Below are 17,830 nucleotides of genomic sequence, written 5' to 3'. Positions count from 1 at the left end.
AAGCGAGAAAGCAGGTCACTGGGGTTATGCCCTTGAAAGATCTTGTTCTTATTTCCTTCCTCATCAGTGCCCCCACAGGCCCCGCTCTTTCTTTTGTGCTTCCATGAGGTAAGCAAATCCTCTCACACACAGTTCACCCTAGTCAGGCCCAAAGCAATGGAGCCAACCGAGGGAACTGAAAGCTCTGAAATATGAGACAAAATAAATCTTTCTTTTTTTCAAATTCTGTTTTTTCTTTACATCTCATTCTTTTCTCTGGGTATTTTGTCACAGCAGCATAACCAGCATACGGTGGCCCTGAGGTGACCTCAAGTCACCAGGCTGCAAGTGATTTTACCTCTCGAGCCAAAGAAGCTGCTCCATGGGACTAGAGATCAGGATCCATGGTAAAAAGTGCTTACCGTCCAAGCATGAGGACCTAAGTTAAAATCATCAACATCCAGGCAACCACAGTGTGAAGACAGAAGCTTCCAAATGGTTTGTTGGCCAGCCAAGCTACCTGAAAAACTGAGTTCCGGGTTCAGTGAGAGACCGTAGTAGAAGGCTGTTGTTGGTTCCCAACCGCCCAGACCTAAAATAATCACACAGAAACTATATTACTTGTAATAATGTTTGGCCAATAGCTTAAGCATATTTCTAGCTAGCTCTTCATCTAAAATTAACCTATTTCTATTAATCTGTGTATCACCACTAGGCTGTGGTTTACTAAGGTTCTGGCTGGCAACTCGCGTTTTCTTCTTCAGTAGCTACATGGCATCTCTCTCACTCTGCCTGCTTTCTCTCTACATCTCTATTCACATTTCCTGCCTGGCTTTCCTTTACTAAGCTGTTGAAACAGCTTCTTTAATAACCAATGGTAATAAAACATATTCATAGTATACAGAGCTGAATCCCACATAAGGAGACACTATCTCAGAAAATGACGTGGAGAAGCATTTGAAGATGGCACCATGATGTCACTCTCTGCTTTCCGCAAGAATAACTGCATACCTCCACTAGACATTGCTCAACAGCTTAACTGCCTTCTAAAACAGAAGTCAATTTTTTTTTGTATTTTTTGAGACATGTTTTCTCTGTGGCTTTTGGAGCCTGTCCTGGAACTAGCTCTTTTAGAGCAGGCTGGCTTCGAACTCACAGAGATCCGGAGATCCATCTGTCTCTGCCTCCCAAGTGCTGGGATTAAAGGCATGCGCCACCACCGCCCGGCTAGAAGTCAACTTCTTATTAGAAATTTGAGCACAGCCAGGACCTAACAGGGTAAAAAGCATAGTGCTTGGCATCCAATAAAAAATTACCAAGTGTACGGTCAGCAAGATGGATCAGAGTGTATAAGTACCTGCCATACAAGTACAGTGATCTGAGTTTTATTCCCAGAACACAAAACGGAAGAAAAGAACTGCCTCCTAAAAGTTTTCTCTGACCTTCATATTATGAACACATTAATACTGTCCATACACACATGAGGGGGGAGGGATTAAGTATACAAATGGAAGCAAGAAAAATGAAATCTGTAATGAGGTACAAAAATGAAACAATAATCCAACCCAGAGCTGATACAGATGTGAGAGGGAGCAAAAAGGAAATTTAAAATTAAATTCCATGTGAAAAATATCACATGGGTAATATGACTCGGTGAATAAAGAAACTTTCCTCCAAGCCTGGTGACCCTAGATTGATGCCCAGAATTCACACGATAAAGGGGGAGAGTCAACTACAACACACTGCTCTCTGACCTCTCTCTATATATGTACCCCCAAGTAGTCTGTGCACACTCCCAGATAAATAATCAAATGTAAAATCATTAAATAATACTCCATGTCAGAGAAAGCATGCCTGTAATATCACTCAGGGAGCATGAAGAAAATGACCGAAATTTCAAGGCTAGGTATGACTTCATAGGGAACATCTGTCTCGACAAAACAAAAAGAGCCAGCAAGAAAGATAGTGAATATCTCCAGACATAACTTTCAAGAAATAAAATGGAAATCTAAGACAAAAATTCACTAGATAGAAATAAAAACAGATTAGACTTTAGAGACAGTACTAGAGACGATATGAGAGATTATCCAAATAAAGCATGAAAGAAAAAATGTAAAAAAAAAAAAAACAAAGCAAAGATCACTGATGAGTAATACCGTTAAGTGGCCATGTACACATGGAATTGGAGTCACTGAAGAAGAAAAATGAGGAGAGAAGAAACCTATTTGACAAAATAATGGCTGAAGTGATTCCCCAAAGTGATGAAATTATAAACCCACACATCTAGGAAAGGTCAATAAATGCCAGACAGGAGAAATACTGAAATTGTTCAAAATGAGTAATAAAGAGAATTTTAGAAGCTGCCAGAGAAAACTAGCACTTACATTAAGAAAAATCAGGCTAAGAGGTATGGTCCAGTTCTCACATGGATAAGGCAAAGAAGAAGACATATAAATAACATACTTAAGTTATAGGAAAATAAACTTAGCAACACTAAAGACCATATCCAGCAATGTTATCTTCCAGACCAAAATTAGAAAGAGTGCATCACTGATTAATGTGAACTATAAGAAAGAGTAAAAAGTGTTCCACATCTTCAGCAAGTATAGATGTGCATATACTTGCTAGAAGTAAATGCTAGAAGTAGATTCTAAAATGGCTAGAATCAAGAAAACAACGGGCAACCAATAATGGAAAGAATGCAGGGAAATGGGCCCCTCATTCACTGTTGATAGGATTTCAAACTGCTACATGGAATTGTAAACTCTTCCAGTCACCTTGAAAATCAGAGTGGAGAATTCTTACAAAGCTGAAGCAGATCTACTCTATGACCCATCTATATAACTCCTTGGCATATGGCCAAAAGAAAACAGTATCCAACTCTGCAGATAACTTGTTCAGTTGTTTTTATTGAAGCTCTACTGACAATACATAGAAAATAGAAACAACCACTATGTCCCTCAACAGAGGAATAGATAACGAAAATGTGTTACATATACAAAATTTAATATTGTTCAGCTACATAAAATAAATGAAATCAGGAAAGTTGTAGGTAAAATAATGGAATTACATCATATTATACCTAGAGTGGCAACCCTGGTCCTGAAAGACAAACATGGAGTGTTGTCTGTTATTTCTGGATCCTAACTCAGTGTGTGTGTGTGTTTGTGTGTGTGTGTGTGTGTGTGTGTGTGTGTGTGTGTTGTGTAACATGGAGGAACTACAGAAATCAGAAAAGTTAAATGGGCACCATATGAGGGGCTCCAGAGAAAGGGATAACATGGCACAGGTGCTATGAAGGTGCAACTGGAAAAAATAAGGTGTGGCCTTTGTCTGAAGAGGTGACAGGGAGGGGCAACACTGGTATAAAGGGAAGAAGGAGAGATAAATAACACTAAGGGTGAGTTTTAAATAATCAGAGAGAAACAAATTATTTCATGTTCATTCAAATATAAGTATAATATATATGTAAATAAATCAAATTATTTGAATGAAGCTACACTACTTTTCTCCAAATACAGATAACGCTTTTCTCCAAAGCTACAGACTATCTGCAAAATTCTAAGGTCAAGCATGAGAAATCCATCTTTGTGGGGTTGCTCACAGAAGTCCAAAAGAGTCCTGAAACATTATAGGTTATTGCCAATGTCCTTGGTTGCCTTTCAGAACTTGATGCTATGATGCCACTGGTGAAGACACGACACACTTTTCTTTCTTTTTTTTTTTTTCACGACACACTTTTCAAACACAGGTCCAGGAGGATTCAAGTTTGAATTGACCTGGAAGCCTCCTCTCTGAAGATGAGCTCTTGTAACATCCAAAGCTGTTATGCAATATTCCAAGAGGAAAAGGAATTAAAACTCCTACTCAAATGTAAAGTCTGTAAACCACACCAATAGTCAGCACAGCAAGACAGATTCAAGCGTAGAATAATGGTACCGATATCTTAGGAACAAACAAGAATCACCTAATTGGACTTAAGGCCCACTCAATATGAGGGAACTCACACCCAATACTGCACAATACTGCATATCTAGCCAACTACCTGTGGGTGGTAAAGTCATGTACCCTAGAGGAAAATCTACTATTGCCACTTTAATAAGCCATTACAACTCCCTACTACATTTTAAACACTTACCCTTACAGCTAAAGCTAAATGTAGCTGTCCACATGCCTCAAAGAGGCTTTTTTTTTATTCCAGCATATGGGGACCATCACAGAAATCCTTAAGTAGCCAGACCTGGGTCTAGAAGGTGACCAAACAGCCAAGGCCCATTACATTCAAGATCCCAATTTGAACTGGAGGTTTAGATCCTGACCACACAGGTATTTGGCCTTCAGCTATGTTCAGTTATGGCTGGGCTGAAAACCAGAGGTCGACAGGGTAGCAACTGAGCAACTAACTGAGCTAGAACCAGAGACCCTAAGTCTGGATGTGAATCTGGGACCTTCCAGGGAGTAGACTTAAGCCAGGACTCCTGTGGGTCTGTGTGTGAGTCTAGGACCTCCCAGGAGCTAGGCCTGAGTCAAGACTTCTTCAGGTATGGGAGTGAGTCTGGGACCTCAGAGGGAGTAAGTCTGAGCCAGGACCTCTGTACATCTGGGCACATCTAAGCCTGGGAACTCCAAGGGAGTAGACCAGAGCCAGAGTCCTTTATAGGACCAACTCCAAGCCAGAAACCTCTGCAGGAACAGACCCAGACCAGGGACATTTACAGAAACAGGACTGAGCTGACAACCTAGGCTAGTGCAGGCCTGTGACAGCAAACTCCAAGGGAGTGGAGCAAAGTCCAGGAGCAATGAGCCGCCTCCAGGAACATGGAGTGACCAACGGGGTACTTAGAACCATGGCACTGCCTGCACCACAAGGAACCATCTGAGCTTTGGATTCATTGGCACCTAATTAATCAGCAGAATCACAGACAGCCCCAAACACACCAATTAGAGGAAAAGATGAGTAGAAAAGGTAAGAACAATGAGTTTTGTGCATGGTGACAGATATGGGTCTATTTTCATTCTTCTACATGTTGACATACAGTTATGCCAGCACCACTTGTTAAATATGCTTTCTTTTTTCCATTTGATATTTTTTGCTTCTTTGTCAAAAATCAGGTGTTTGAAGGTATATGGATTAATATCTAGGTCTTTGATTTGGTTCTACTGGTCCTCCTTTCTGTTTTTATGCCAATACCAGGCTGTTTTCAGTACTGTAGCTCTGTAGTAGAGTTTGAAGTCAGGGATTGTGATGCATCCGGAAGTTCTTTTACTTTACAGGACTGTTTTTTCTCTTCTGGGGTTTTTGCTTTTCCATATGAAGTTGAGTTCTGTTCTTTTGAGGTCTGTGAGGAATTTTGCTGGACATTGCATTGAATCTATAGTTTGCTTTTGGTAAGATTGCCATTTTTACTGTGTTAATTCTACCTACCCAAGAGCATGGGAGATCTTTCTACTTTCTGGTGTCTTCTTCAATTTCTTTCTTCAAAGATTTAAAGTTCTTGTCAAACAAGTCTTCCACTTCCTTGGTTAAAGTTACTTAGAGATATTTTATGTTATTTGTGGCTATTGTGAAGGGTGTTGTTCCTCTGATTTCTTTTTCAGCCCTTTTATCATCTGTGTACAGGACAGCTACTAATTTTTTATTGAGTTAATCTTGTATCAATGACCTCAACATAAAGCCAGCCACACCAAATCTTATAGAAGAGAAAATGGGATGTATACTTGAGTGCATTGCCACAGGAGACCACTTCCTAAATATAACTTCAGTAGCACAGACACTGAGAGAAACAATTAATAAAAGGACACAGTCAATAAGACAAAACAATAGCCTACAGAATGGGAAAAGATCTTCACTAACCCCACATCAGACAGAGGTCTGATCTCCAAAATATACAAAGAACTCAAAAAATTGGACACCAAAAGAACACATAATCCAATAAAAAAAATGTTGTACAGACCTAAAAAGAGAACTCTAAACAGAGGAATCTATAATGGCTGAAAGACACTTAAGGAAATGTTAAACATCCTTAGCCATCAGAGAAATGCAAAGCAAAACAACTCTGAGACTCTATCTTATACCTGTAAGAATGATCAAGTCCAAAAACACTGATGACAACTTGTGCTGGAGAGGTTGTGGGGTAAAGGGAACACTCCTGCATTGCTGGTGGGAATGCAGCTGGCACAGCCCCTTTGGAAGTCAGTATGGCAATTTCTCAGAAAATTAGGAAACAACCTTTCTCAAGACTCAGTAACACCATTTTTGGGTATATATCCAAAGGATGCTCAATCATGCCACAAGGACATGTGCTCAACTATGTTCGTAGCAGCATTGTTTGTCATAGACAGAACCTGGAAACAATCTAAATGCCCTTCGACTGAAGAATGGATAAGGAAAATGTGGCACATTTACACAATGGAGTCCTACACAGCAGAAAAGAATTATGATATCTTGAATTTTGCAGGCAAATGGATGGAGCTAGAAAACATCATTTTGAGTGAGGTAACCCAGACTCAGAAAGACAGTTATCACATGTACTCACTCATAAGTGGTTTTTAAACACAAAGCAAAGAAAACCAGCCCACAAATCACAATCCCAAGAACCTAGACAACAAAGAGGACACTAAGAGAGACATACATAGATCTAATCTACATGGGAAGTAGAAAAAGACAAGATCTCCTAAGTAAATTGGGAGCATGAGGATCTTGGTGGGGGGTTGTCAGAGGGAGGGCAGAGGCAGGGAGGAGAGCAGAGAAAAATGTAGAGCTCAATAAAAATCAATAATAATAAAAATACTAATGAAGAAATCAATAAGTAGTAAAAATTTAGAGAACAACTGACTATGGGTTCTCTGCTCAAAAAAAAAAAAGTATGTATATCACACTTCCTAGACCTAAGGATCATGGAGCATCATAAAAGAGAAGGTAAAAAGATGATACAGAGCCAGAGGATCAGGATGCCCCATGTAAAATAATGACCTATAAATGTCAGGGATCTACATGCATGACACCTTAACAAATTTGTCTCCTAAACAATGGCAACTCCATTTAATATTCCTATGTGGATGGACATATCTCACACAGCTCCACCTCTAGATGAATGCTATAGCCAATTAAAGGCTGCTAATAGAGCAAGAATAAGTTTTATCCAGGGACAATCTACTTGATGGATACTTAATACATACACATATAAATAAAAGTAAGTGGAATCAGCATGTTGTGTGTGTATGTGTCTGTATGTGTATATGTGTGTGTGAAAGAGAATAATAAAGAACAAAAGATCATAAAGTTAGGAGGGAGTGGGGAAGACATAACAGAAATTGGAAGGTGTAAAATATAGGTTATAAATGAGGCAAATACAGTGCTCACGTATGAAATTCTAAAAATCTACAAACAAAATAATTTTGAAAATGTAAAAAAATGATGCTCTTACTTAAGGCAAGACCCAAAACAATGGAACTGTCTCAGCTAGTAAATCAACAGAGAAGATATTCTGAGATCATAAAAATTATTTAAAAGAAGATAGACAACAAGAAGTAAACATAAAATAATCAGTAAGGTTAAAGAAAACAATTAACAGAATGATAAACTAAAACCTAGCCATACCAATTTTACAATAAATGCAATTGATCTAACCAACTAAATTTGACTATATAAAGTAAAAGGTGACAGCATTTGGGGATAAAAGGACAATTATATGCAAAGATACATGCAGCTCAAATTCCTTTAGGAACATAGATTTAAAGTTCCTAAGCACACCCAGTAGACTACTTATAAAAATATTAAGTAAATGAGTTTGCTCCTGTCATTTACAACCTAGGCCTCACTATGTATATCATATTCTTCCCTTCTTGAATGTAATCAAAAAAAAAGTGGCTCACAAAGGAATGTTAGGGAGACAAGAAAGAAGAAGAAGACAAAGGAGAAGAAGATGATGAAGGGGAAGGAGAAGGAGGAGGAGAAAGAGGAGGAAAAGGAGAAGAAGAAGAAGAGGAGAAGGAGAAGGAGGAGGAGTCAGGAAGAAGAAGGTCCAAAACAAAAATGAAACAATTAAGTGTTTCTCTTTGTTATCTATTCATCCCACAAATACACAAATGTTGAATGTCATACTTTATGGTAGATGTTGAGAATTCAATTGATTTAAAAAATTTAAATCATTCCTCCTTCTTAGATTTTTAATGTAACTAAATAACCAAGAACTTTTTAAAATTTTAATCTTTAAATTCTGGCTTTGTTTTCTGGTCTGTGGAGATGTCACTGGATGAATATTCTTAGATTGACCTCAGTTTCATGCTCTATGAGGCAAGCACAATGTACCAATCCCTTTAAATTTGGAGAAGTTTAGGGAGATGCTGAATAGCATAGGTAGGTTACTATGTGGTCAGAAAGCAAATGCTCTATCAGTTTCTGACTAGAAAAGCATAGTGCATGCCTGGAAGCCTCAACAAAGTGCAGAGCATAGATTCACGGTATAAGTAAAATCTTCTTTCCAATGCGAGGGAAATAGGAGAAAACAGAGTTAATGTTCTCAGTGAGAGCTGAATGGAGCTCACTTAAAATCCACATTCCTCAAAGTTCCTGCATGTTTACATCATATCTTGTTCTCTTCTACCCTAACGAGAGTTCATAAAGACTATTTCCATTACATCTCACCAGGACAGACAATTGATTAAATATTTTCAGTCCCAGAATAGTATATTTATGTATACATGTTTTCAAACTCAAGATCTGTAGGCTTTTTCACATAGAGAAAGATCAAATTCTCTTTAGAAGGAGTCAAATCATATACTATAGTGACTTCCAAGTCAGATGAGCTCTTTCTACCTTCAACTTTCTGCTGCTGTTTAATCAAAATCACACAAAACTTCTCAGTGCCTTCTTAAGACAGTTGGCACCAAGTCCATAAAAAATTAGAAATTAGAAAATCTGGTTTTATCCTCTGTCACACTATTTCCCTCCCCTCTACCCAAAAAAAGGGGGACGTACTTACCTGTGTACAGGTCAGTGTCTGTGTATTCATCCACTTTCTTGTGCTGCAGAATGTAGTCAGAGACTTTGGTCCCGATTGCCGGCTGCACATCGATCCACTCTAGGGAAACTACCGTGCTGGAAGGCTCCACTGTGGGAGAAAGTCGTAACCTAATGGGGGAAATGACAAACAAGGTTGCTCAGTTGCCATTTTGTATAATTCAAGGCCCTAAACACTTGGAGAAGCTTCATCTGAGGTTCAAATCATGATTCCATCTGCTACCACAACTTTACATGGCCTTAAAACTACTTTAGTTTTCAAGGATTCCATGTCTTTGTCCACAAATCAGAGATACAAAAATCTCCCTTTAGGTCCGTGGGCAGCAGAGGAGAGGAGGGTGCCTGAACTGGCCTTGTTCCATAGCCACACTGATGAATAACACCTTCATCTGGCGATGGATGGAGATAGAGACAGAGATCCACATTGGAGCACTGGACTGAGCTCCCAAGGCCCAGATGAAGAGCATAAGAAGGGAGAACATGAGCAAGGAAGTCAGGACCATGAGGGGTCGGTCACCCACTGAGATGGTGGGGCTAATTTAATGGGAGCTCACCAAGGCCAGCTGGACTGAATCTGAACGAGCTTGTGATCAAAGCGGACTCTGAATGTGGCTGACAATGAGTGTGGACTGAGAAGCCAATGATAATGACACTGGGTTTTGATTCTACTGCATGTACTGGCTTTTTGGGAGCCTAGTCTGTTTGGAAGCACACCTTCCTAGACCTGGATGGAGGGGGATGGAGGGGAAGGCCTTGGACTTCCCACAGGGCAGGGTACCCTGACTTCTTTTAGGACTGGAGAGCGAGAGGGGTGCGGGAGTGAGGGGAGTGGGAGGGAAATGGGAGGATGGGAGGAGGTGGAAATTTTTAATAAATAAATAAATAGATGCAATACAATATTCAATATATTAACCTATGTTTATGTAGGGATAAGTCCCGCTCCTTGGGGGGCGTGTTCGCCTCGGGCTAATGTTTGCCTATAAATTTGGCTAGCGTGCTCCCAGCCGTCCCTTCTGCTTTCCTGGTCTCCGCGGGAACGGTGGTTCTGTAAGTCTATTTCACCATTAAAGCTGTATATATATTTTTACAATCTGTCTGCATTCGTTTACGCCGTTACATGTTTACAGTATGTGTTCAGTGAAAACTGGTTGGTGTTTGATTTCTTTAAACTACAATTTCAATACTGTTTCATTTTATAGAAATACATTGACAAGGACTAAACATAGGTACTTTCCATCTTTCTGTCAGCCCCTTTTGGTCCTGAATGAATCAGTCAACTTTTAATATCATTAAGTATCTCCAATTGGTACTTAACACAATCGAGAGAGAGAGAGAGAGAGAGAGAGAGAGAGAATAAATTGCTCTGCAAAGCAATAAGAAAGATAATTGTTGAATGTTGTAACTAGACTGGTCTTGTTGTAACTAGACTGTGTGTTTTCCTCATTTCACAAAGTAGGGAAAGTAAGGTACCCAAAGTAAATTTTTTTTTTTTTTTGGTTTTTCGAGACAGGGTTTCTCTGTGGCTTTGTTTTTTTTCTTTTAATTTATTTATTTATTAAGGATTTCTGCCTAGTCCCCACAACCGCTTCCCATTTCCCTCCCCCTCCCCCGATCAAGTCCCCCCCCCCCATCTGCTCGAAGAGCAATCAGGGTTCCCTGACCTGTGGGAAGCCCAAGGACTGCCCACCAATATCCAGGACTCGTAAGGTGAGCATTCAAACTGCCTAGGCTCCCACAAAGCCAGTACGTGCAGTAGGATCAAAAATCCACTGCAATTGTTCTTGAATTCTCAGTATTCCTCATTGTCCGCTATGTTCAGCTAGTCCGGATTTATCCCATGCTTTTTCAGACCTAGGCCAGCTGGCCTTGGTGAGATCCCAATAGCACATCCCCATTGTCTTAGTGTGTGGGTGCACCCCTCGTGGTCCTGAGTTCCTTGCTCGTGCTCCGTCTCCTTCTGCTCCTGATTTGGACCTTGAGATTTCTGTCTGGGTTTGTAATAGCCAGAACCTGGAAACAACCTAGATGCCCTTCAACGGAAGAATGGATGAAGAAAGTATGGAATATATACATATTAGAGTATTACTCAGCAGTAAAAAACAAGGACTTCTTGAATTTTGCATACAAATGGATGGAAATAGAAAACACTATCCTGAGTGAGGTAAGCCAGACCCAAAAAGAGGAACATGGGATGTACTCACTCATATTTGGTTTCTAGCCATAAATAAAGGACATTGAGCCTATAATTCATGTTCCTAGAGAAGCTAAATAAGGTGAATCCAAAGACAAACACATAGGCATCCTCAGGAATATTAACCTTCATCAGGCGATGAAAGGAGACAGAGACAGAGACCCACACGGGAGCACCGGACAGAAATCTCTGTGGCTTTGGAGCCTGTCCTGGAACTAGCTCTGTAGACCAGGCTGGTCTCAAACTCACAGAGATCCACCTGCCTCTGCCCTTTTACAGAGTAATATAACAAAACATGACAAGATCATCATGGTAACCTTGCTTACCTTAGGGTCAGATTCTTTCTTTGTACCCACTATACTCTACTATCTCTACAAGGACAGTATTATACTGTGGGTTCTCTTTCTCTACACAGATGTTTGTACCCACTATACTCTACCATCTCTACAAGGACAGTATTATACTGTGGGTTCTCTTTCTCTACACAGATGTTTTATGGCATTTTGTACCCACTATACTCTACTATCTCTACAAGGGCAGTATTATACTGTGGGTTCTCTTTCTCTACACAGATGTTTTATGGCATTTTGTACCCACTATACTCTACCATCTCTACAAGGGCAGTATTATACTGTGGGTTCTCTTTCTCTACACAGATGTTTTATGGCATTTTGTACCCACTATACTCTACTCTCTCTACAAGGGCAGTATTATACTGTGGGTTCTCTTTCTCTACACAGATGTTTTATGGCATTTTGTACCCACTATACTCTCCTATCTCTACAAGGGCAGTATTATACTGTGGGTTCTCTTTCTCTACACAGATGTTTTATGGCATTTTGTACCCACTATACTCTACTCTCTCTACAAGGGCAGTATTATACTGTGGGTTCTCTTTCTCTACACAGATGTTTTATGGCATTTTGTACCCACTATACTCTACTCTCTCTACAAGGGCAGTATTATACTGTGGGTTCTCTTTCTCTACACAGATGTTTTATGGCATTTTGGCTGCCAATTCAGGCTCCTGGCTATTCCTCCTTGCACCACCTCTTCATAAGCACATTTCTCCAAACGAGCTGACTTTTCTTTGCTTCCTCAGACAAATTTCTGGTGTCAGGTACTTCTATTATGCTGTTCAATCTACATAAAGATTTTGAGCACTTGTTACCTAGCTCACTGTTCCTGTTGTGACTCAAAAGTCCCTTCAATGGTATTTTCTTTATTAATTTCCCCTTATACCAATATCTTGCCCATGAGTCTCCCCATGACCAAGTTTGTTTTTCTTTAGTTTTTAATTTTATTTTAAACTATGTCTTACGTACTTTTAACAATATGTCTCTCCTACATTAATATCAGCCTCCTTCAGCTACAGTTAGCCTTTATCTTTGTCCTTGGTATTTTATTACTCAGGAACTGACACACAGAACATATATGGAATTAGTGTCTGAAAACTGAATAAAATAAGAGAGGTTGTATAGTTTTTTATCTCAGTAGCTGTGGAAGCCAAAGTAGGCATTAGCAAGGCCAGTCAGTTGCCCAGCAGAACAGTGCTTGGTGGGTAAGCACAGGAAGAAGAAATGGATGAGAAGACATCATTTTAAAACACCACACACACACACACACACACACACAACCACCACCACCACCACCACCACCACAACCACCACCACCAACAACAACAACATACACTGCAAACTCAGTGTATGTGCCAATTTCTGATTCCAAGAACCTCTTCTTTCCCAAAGGAGGAGTGAAACACCAGATATTTTAGTGATCTGGGTAAGTACCCTGAGACAAGAAAATCATAGGCTCATCTGATAGATAATACTAGAGTGTGAGCCAGTGGAAAGGGGGAGGCAAAGGAAGAGGGGCCATACATACTTACACCGGCTGTGGAAGCGGGCTGCAGTTGGGAAGCCCACTGGCATCAAAGGCACTAAGGTCACACCTGCACCAGTCGTCAATCACATCTCCTTTCCCAGAACACCAGTAGGAACTCATCAGTGCACTCTTGAAGGCCTGAAAGAGAGAATGACAGAAGGGTGACAGTCAGAGAGACAGCCAATAAAGGTGTGGTGATGGGCATGATGTTACCCCACCATAGTTTCTTGACACCTGCTAGCTTACACGTCTGTGGCCTTATCATCCAGGCTCTCCCATCCCAAGATAGTCATTTCCCAGTGTCCAGAGTAGTGGAGACATGGTGTTAGCAGCATGCTGGGAACTTCTCTTGATTCTTTATCTTGGTTCTTTATCTATTAACACAGATCCTTTTCACAATAATCCCACGTGGTAAATATTACTATTATTTCTCATTTTACATATGGAAAACTGAAACACACTGAAAGTAATTGAAGTTCACAGGTAGCAAGTAACAGAACTTGGATGAAATCCCTGGCTCCCATCTTTGGTTTCACCATCTTAAACAAACCAAGTCTCATCTGCTTCCTGCCCCAGAGCCTGTCCTACTAGAGATAGTGCATCTAAATATCTCACCGCCCTATGTAAAAATATGAAGCTTCCCACAGTCTTCAGGACTACATCTAAACTCCTTATTTAAGTTCTTGGCGTTCTCTCTAGATTCATCTCATACAAGTCTTAGAAACTTCAGTACACATGATTATCTATTTTCACGGAAGCACTAATCGCCCTCAGTAGTCAATTCCTATCTATTAACTTAGGAGACAACAAACTACCTCTGCATAAGGCCATAAAGCAATCTCTTTCAACTTTGTGATCAGATAGTTTCTGTTATGATTACTTAATACGGCCTTCGTAGTATGCTAGCAGTGTCAACTGCACTTTAAGTGAATAATATGCTACAAAAAAGGACTTATTGGCAATGCTGGTCAGTGGAGTAAAGTGAGTCCCACGGTCATGCTTTGCTTCTCTTTCTTTTAAATGATGGTCACTGGTCTACTTACTTCTAATGTTTCTCATTTTCATCTAAAAATATCCTCTATTCAGGCTGAAATTCTCCATTTCATTGAACTCCAACTCAATATGTTTGGTTTTAAACAAGACTTTCCCTTAAACCTAAGGCTAATCATGCTCTTTTGGACACCATGACACTAAGTCATTCGTATCATCATATCTCTGTATCTGTCTTAAGCTTTAAATTCTAATCCTAATTGCTACCAAGCACAAAAGATAGACTGTCCTCCCAGGAGTGTTCTCCTAAGAACTACTGTGATTCAGTTAGTATTTAGTGAACAAATGAACAGTCACTTAAAAACTGATTGTTAATATCAGGTGGAAAAAGGAACTTAGAAGGAGTTTCCATCTCCCAAGGTATTACAGGCTCAGGTCTTTCCTGTGTTGGCTGCATTTCTCTTATATCTGTTTTGTGTGAAATATACTAACAACATGGGTCTTGGTGCTGAGAAAATGCACTTCCTTTGCACTGACAGTTCACATCTTTGGGGAGAATGTGGGATCCAGCTTCTTAAAACTTAAGGTCTCCAGAAAATGTTCGTCTTTTGCTCTTTTGCCTGTATATGTTGGGCCAACCACAAGTGTTTTCTCTCCTTTTCTGTTACTTTGTCTATGATTTACAATGGATTTTGCATATTACCTTATTACTCTGATGCCACGTTTTTATATTCTGCATTATTCAAAATACTCAGGAACAGAGTATTTGAATACAGCAAGTATGGGTTTTCCATCCTTAGCTCCGCAGAAGCACATAGATCTCAGTCAGTGGTTCTCAGCCTTCCTAATTCTGTAACCCCTTAATACAGTTCCTTATGTTGTGGTGACCTCCAACCGTAAAATTTTTATTACTGCTTCATAATTATAATTTTGCTACTATTATGAATCATAATGTAAATTTTTTGGAGACAGAGGTTTGTCAAAAGGGTCATGACCCACAAGTGGAGAACCAAGAATCTAGAAGGAGGAGGTATATAACAAGAACGTTGTGTTTAAGTCTCTATCCTACTTTTCCCAGAGACACAAACAGAAAGCCTCCAATTAATCTTTCTAGTGTTTTTGCCAATATCTTCTGCTAGAAATGAATGCATTAACCAATTTCTCCTGGGCATGAAAAAGAACTATAATAAAAGCTAATGTTTATGTCTTGCCCAACTTCAGAGTCCAAAGTAAACAACAGCAGCAAAGAGCTAAAAATCAAAATAATCAAACAAAGAAAACAAAATATCCATTGAAAATTTGGGTTGAGATCTGAACAAAAAATTATCAAAGGAAAAAAAAACAGCAAAAAAAATCTTCGCAAAGGGTTTATCATCCCTATCAATTAGAGAAACACGAATCAAAAGGATTCCGAGATTTTGTGTTACACCAGACACAATAACAAAACTCAACAAAGCAGCTGACAGCAAATACTGGGGAGGATGACAGAAAGGGAACCTTCAGTCACACTCCTGGTGGGGTTGCAAATTGGTCCCGCTCTAGAAATTAGTGGGGAAAACAATCAAAAGCTAAAAATAAATCTAATACATGTTCCAGCTATATTCCCAAAAGATTGGACATCCTACATCATAGATACTTGTCCAGCCAGGCTCACTGCCACTCCATTGACAAGATCTAGGAAATGGAAATAAACCTGAATGTCCTTCAACTGATAAATAACCAAAATGGGGTACATGTATGCAATGGAATACTATTCAAAAGTTAAAAAAAATAAAATCATGAAATATGAATATAAATGTAGAGCAAGTAGAGAAGATCATATTGAGTTAGGTAATGTAGACCCATAAAGACAAATAGCACATGGTTTCTTTCCTCTGGATTCTTAGCCTCCAAGGGCTTGAGATGTCTGTCTACAACCTAGAGTAACTACAAACACCAAGGAAGCAAAAATGGGCTTATTGTGAGGGGCAGCAATAGAGGGGAGTAACAGGGAGCAGGAATTGAAGAGGGAAATTAGGGAAGTTTGTGGGAGGATTTGATTGGGGAGCAGGGAGAAAAATACATAAGTAGAAGGAAGATAGGGGAACAGGAAGAATGCCTTAAAAAGTCATAATGATGACCCCAGCGAACACACTAACGAGGAAGGGAAAAGCTTACAGGTTCCCAAACCTAGACAAAGAACTACTGGCAAGTAGGGAATTTTGACAGTGGAGAAATGGTCTTCCCCAAGGAAGAACCACCCTAAAGTGGTTATCTAATATGAAGTGGTTAGCTCTATGATCATATATACAAAGGTAACATAATATAGACCAAGAAGGTTGTATTTCTGTTTTTAGAAGTGTGTGTGTGTGTGTGTGTGTGTGTGTGTGTGTGTGTACAACAACAATAAAAAATAGAAGGCCATTTATTAGAGAAAGAGCAAGGGCAAAGGTACATGAGAGGAAATGGAGGGAGAAAAGGAAAGGGGGAAATGATGCAATTATATTGTAATTTCAAAAAAATAAAGTATTTTTAAAATGTAATCTCCATAACAGTTCTGAAAGCTATATAATACAACCTATATTTACAAATGAAAAGACTAGGAATCTGGGCATGAAGTAATTTTCCAAGACCACACAGCAAGAAAATGATGCAAGCAGAATGCAAGTCTATACTTCCATCAGTTACAAAGGTGCAGCTCTTTTTGGTTCAAACATGAAAATCAGTGGGATTAGCTAGCAGGTTCAGTAAACTCAAACAGAACTAAAGGCTTAGTTACCACAGTGGTGAAACCTAGGACCATGGGAGAAAGTGACCCAGAAGGAGGTAATACTGTGCTGGGGTCCAGTGTGGACAGAGAACTTCCTGTTTTGTGTGTGTGAGCTTCTCTCTTTCTCTCTCTCTCTCTCTCTCTCTCTCTCGTTGTCTATGTGTGTACACGTGTGTACGCACTTACATGTTCACATGCACACACACACAGGTGAACACATGAGTGGTTTCTGTCATCAATAGGAAACTGAGCTTGTAGAAAACAAAACAGGAAATCTCCCTGGACTTGGTGAATTTCATTATCTAGGCAGTTTGGGGGAAGAAATCCTGCCTGTGAGTCTCCACATCCCCTGGCTGCTTCCCAGAATGCTGGGAACAGAACAGGGACTGGTTCAGTGGCCAGGCAAGCCCTGGAGAGAGCACAAACAGACACTGATAAAAGGCTGACATCAAACAGGGAGCTCGCAAGGCAGCAGGAGCCAGCACTGTGTCAGCGCAGGATCACTCTGCCTTGCATCTTCAGTCCTTGCAACACTCCATCCACAGGCCAACTTGATCCCAGGGGAAGGGAATCATAGGATGTTCCAGTTTTACAGGACTTGGTCTGTTAATCATCTAATCTAATCCATTTACAGACACAGATATAGATACAGATATAGATATAGATACAGATACAGATACAGATACAGATACAGATACAGTGACCCAGAAAGCATAGCTTGTTACTGCAAGGTGACATATCTTCTCGGTGATTAAAAAAAAAATCATTTTCCTCCTTTAATTCATGCTCAAAATTACCCTCTGCAATGACTTTTCTATTGAAGAGCGTGAGTAAGGAAGGAACATGAAAAATTGAAATCCATTGGAATTCTGTGCAGTTAAACATCCTAGGTCACCCAGAAAAATAAATGACAGGATTTCATCCAAAATCTAATTTTAGCTTCTCTGTTTTGAATCATATGTTTATATGTTTGTGGGAGTGTGCTTGTACTGTGTGTGTGTGTGTGTGTGTGTGT

The 17,830-nt window shown here is 39.8% G+C and overlaps 1 protein-coding gene across 4 annotated transcripts in view; it reads right to left on the bottom strand.

Annotated features, from left to right (window-relative positions):
* Nucleotides 1-17,830, bottom strand: part of Astn2 (astrotactin 2) — a 998,237-nt gene that overhangs the window by 160,629 nt on the left and 819,778 nt on the right. For all 4 annotated transcript variants that reach the window (XM_041632337.1, XM_041632338.1, XM_041632339.1 and 1 more), the window contains 2 exons: nt 13,081-13,214; nt 8,964-9,112 (listed from right to left, as the gene is read on the bottom strand). In XM_041632337.1, coding sequence (XP_041488271.1) covers nt 8,964-9,112; nt 13,081-13,214 — 283 coding nt within the window. The remainder of the gene's footprint in view (nt 1-8,963; nt 9,113-13,080; nt 13,215-17,830) is intronic.

This window comes from Microtus oregoni, unplaced genomic scaffold, assembly GCF_018167655.1.
Source record: "Microtus oregoni isolate MIOR12 unplaced genomic scaffold, Mior012 000041F_ref0000270, whole genome shotgun sequence".
NCBI lineage: Eukaryota > Metazoa > Chordata > Mammalia > Rodentia > Cricetidae > Microtus > Microtus oregoni.
Note: the sequence above shows the minus strand (reverse complement) of the source record. Positions and strands in the feature narration are given on the sequence as shown.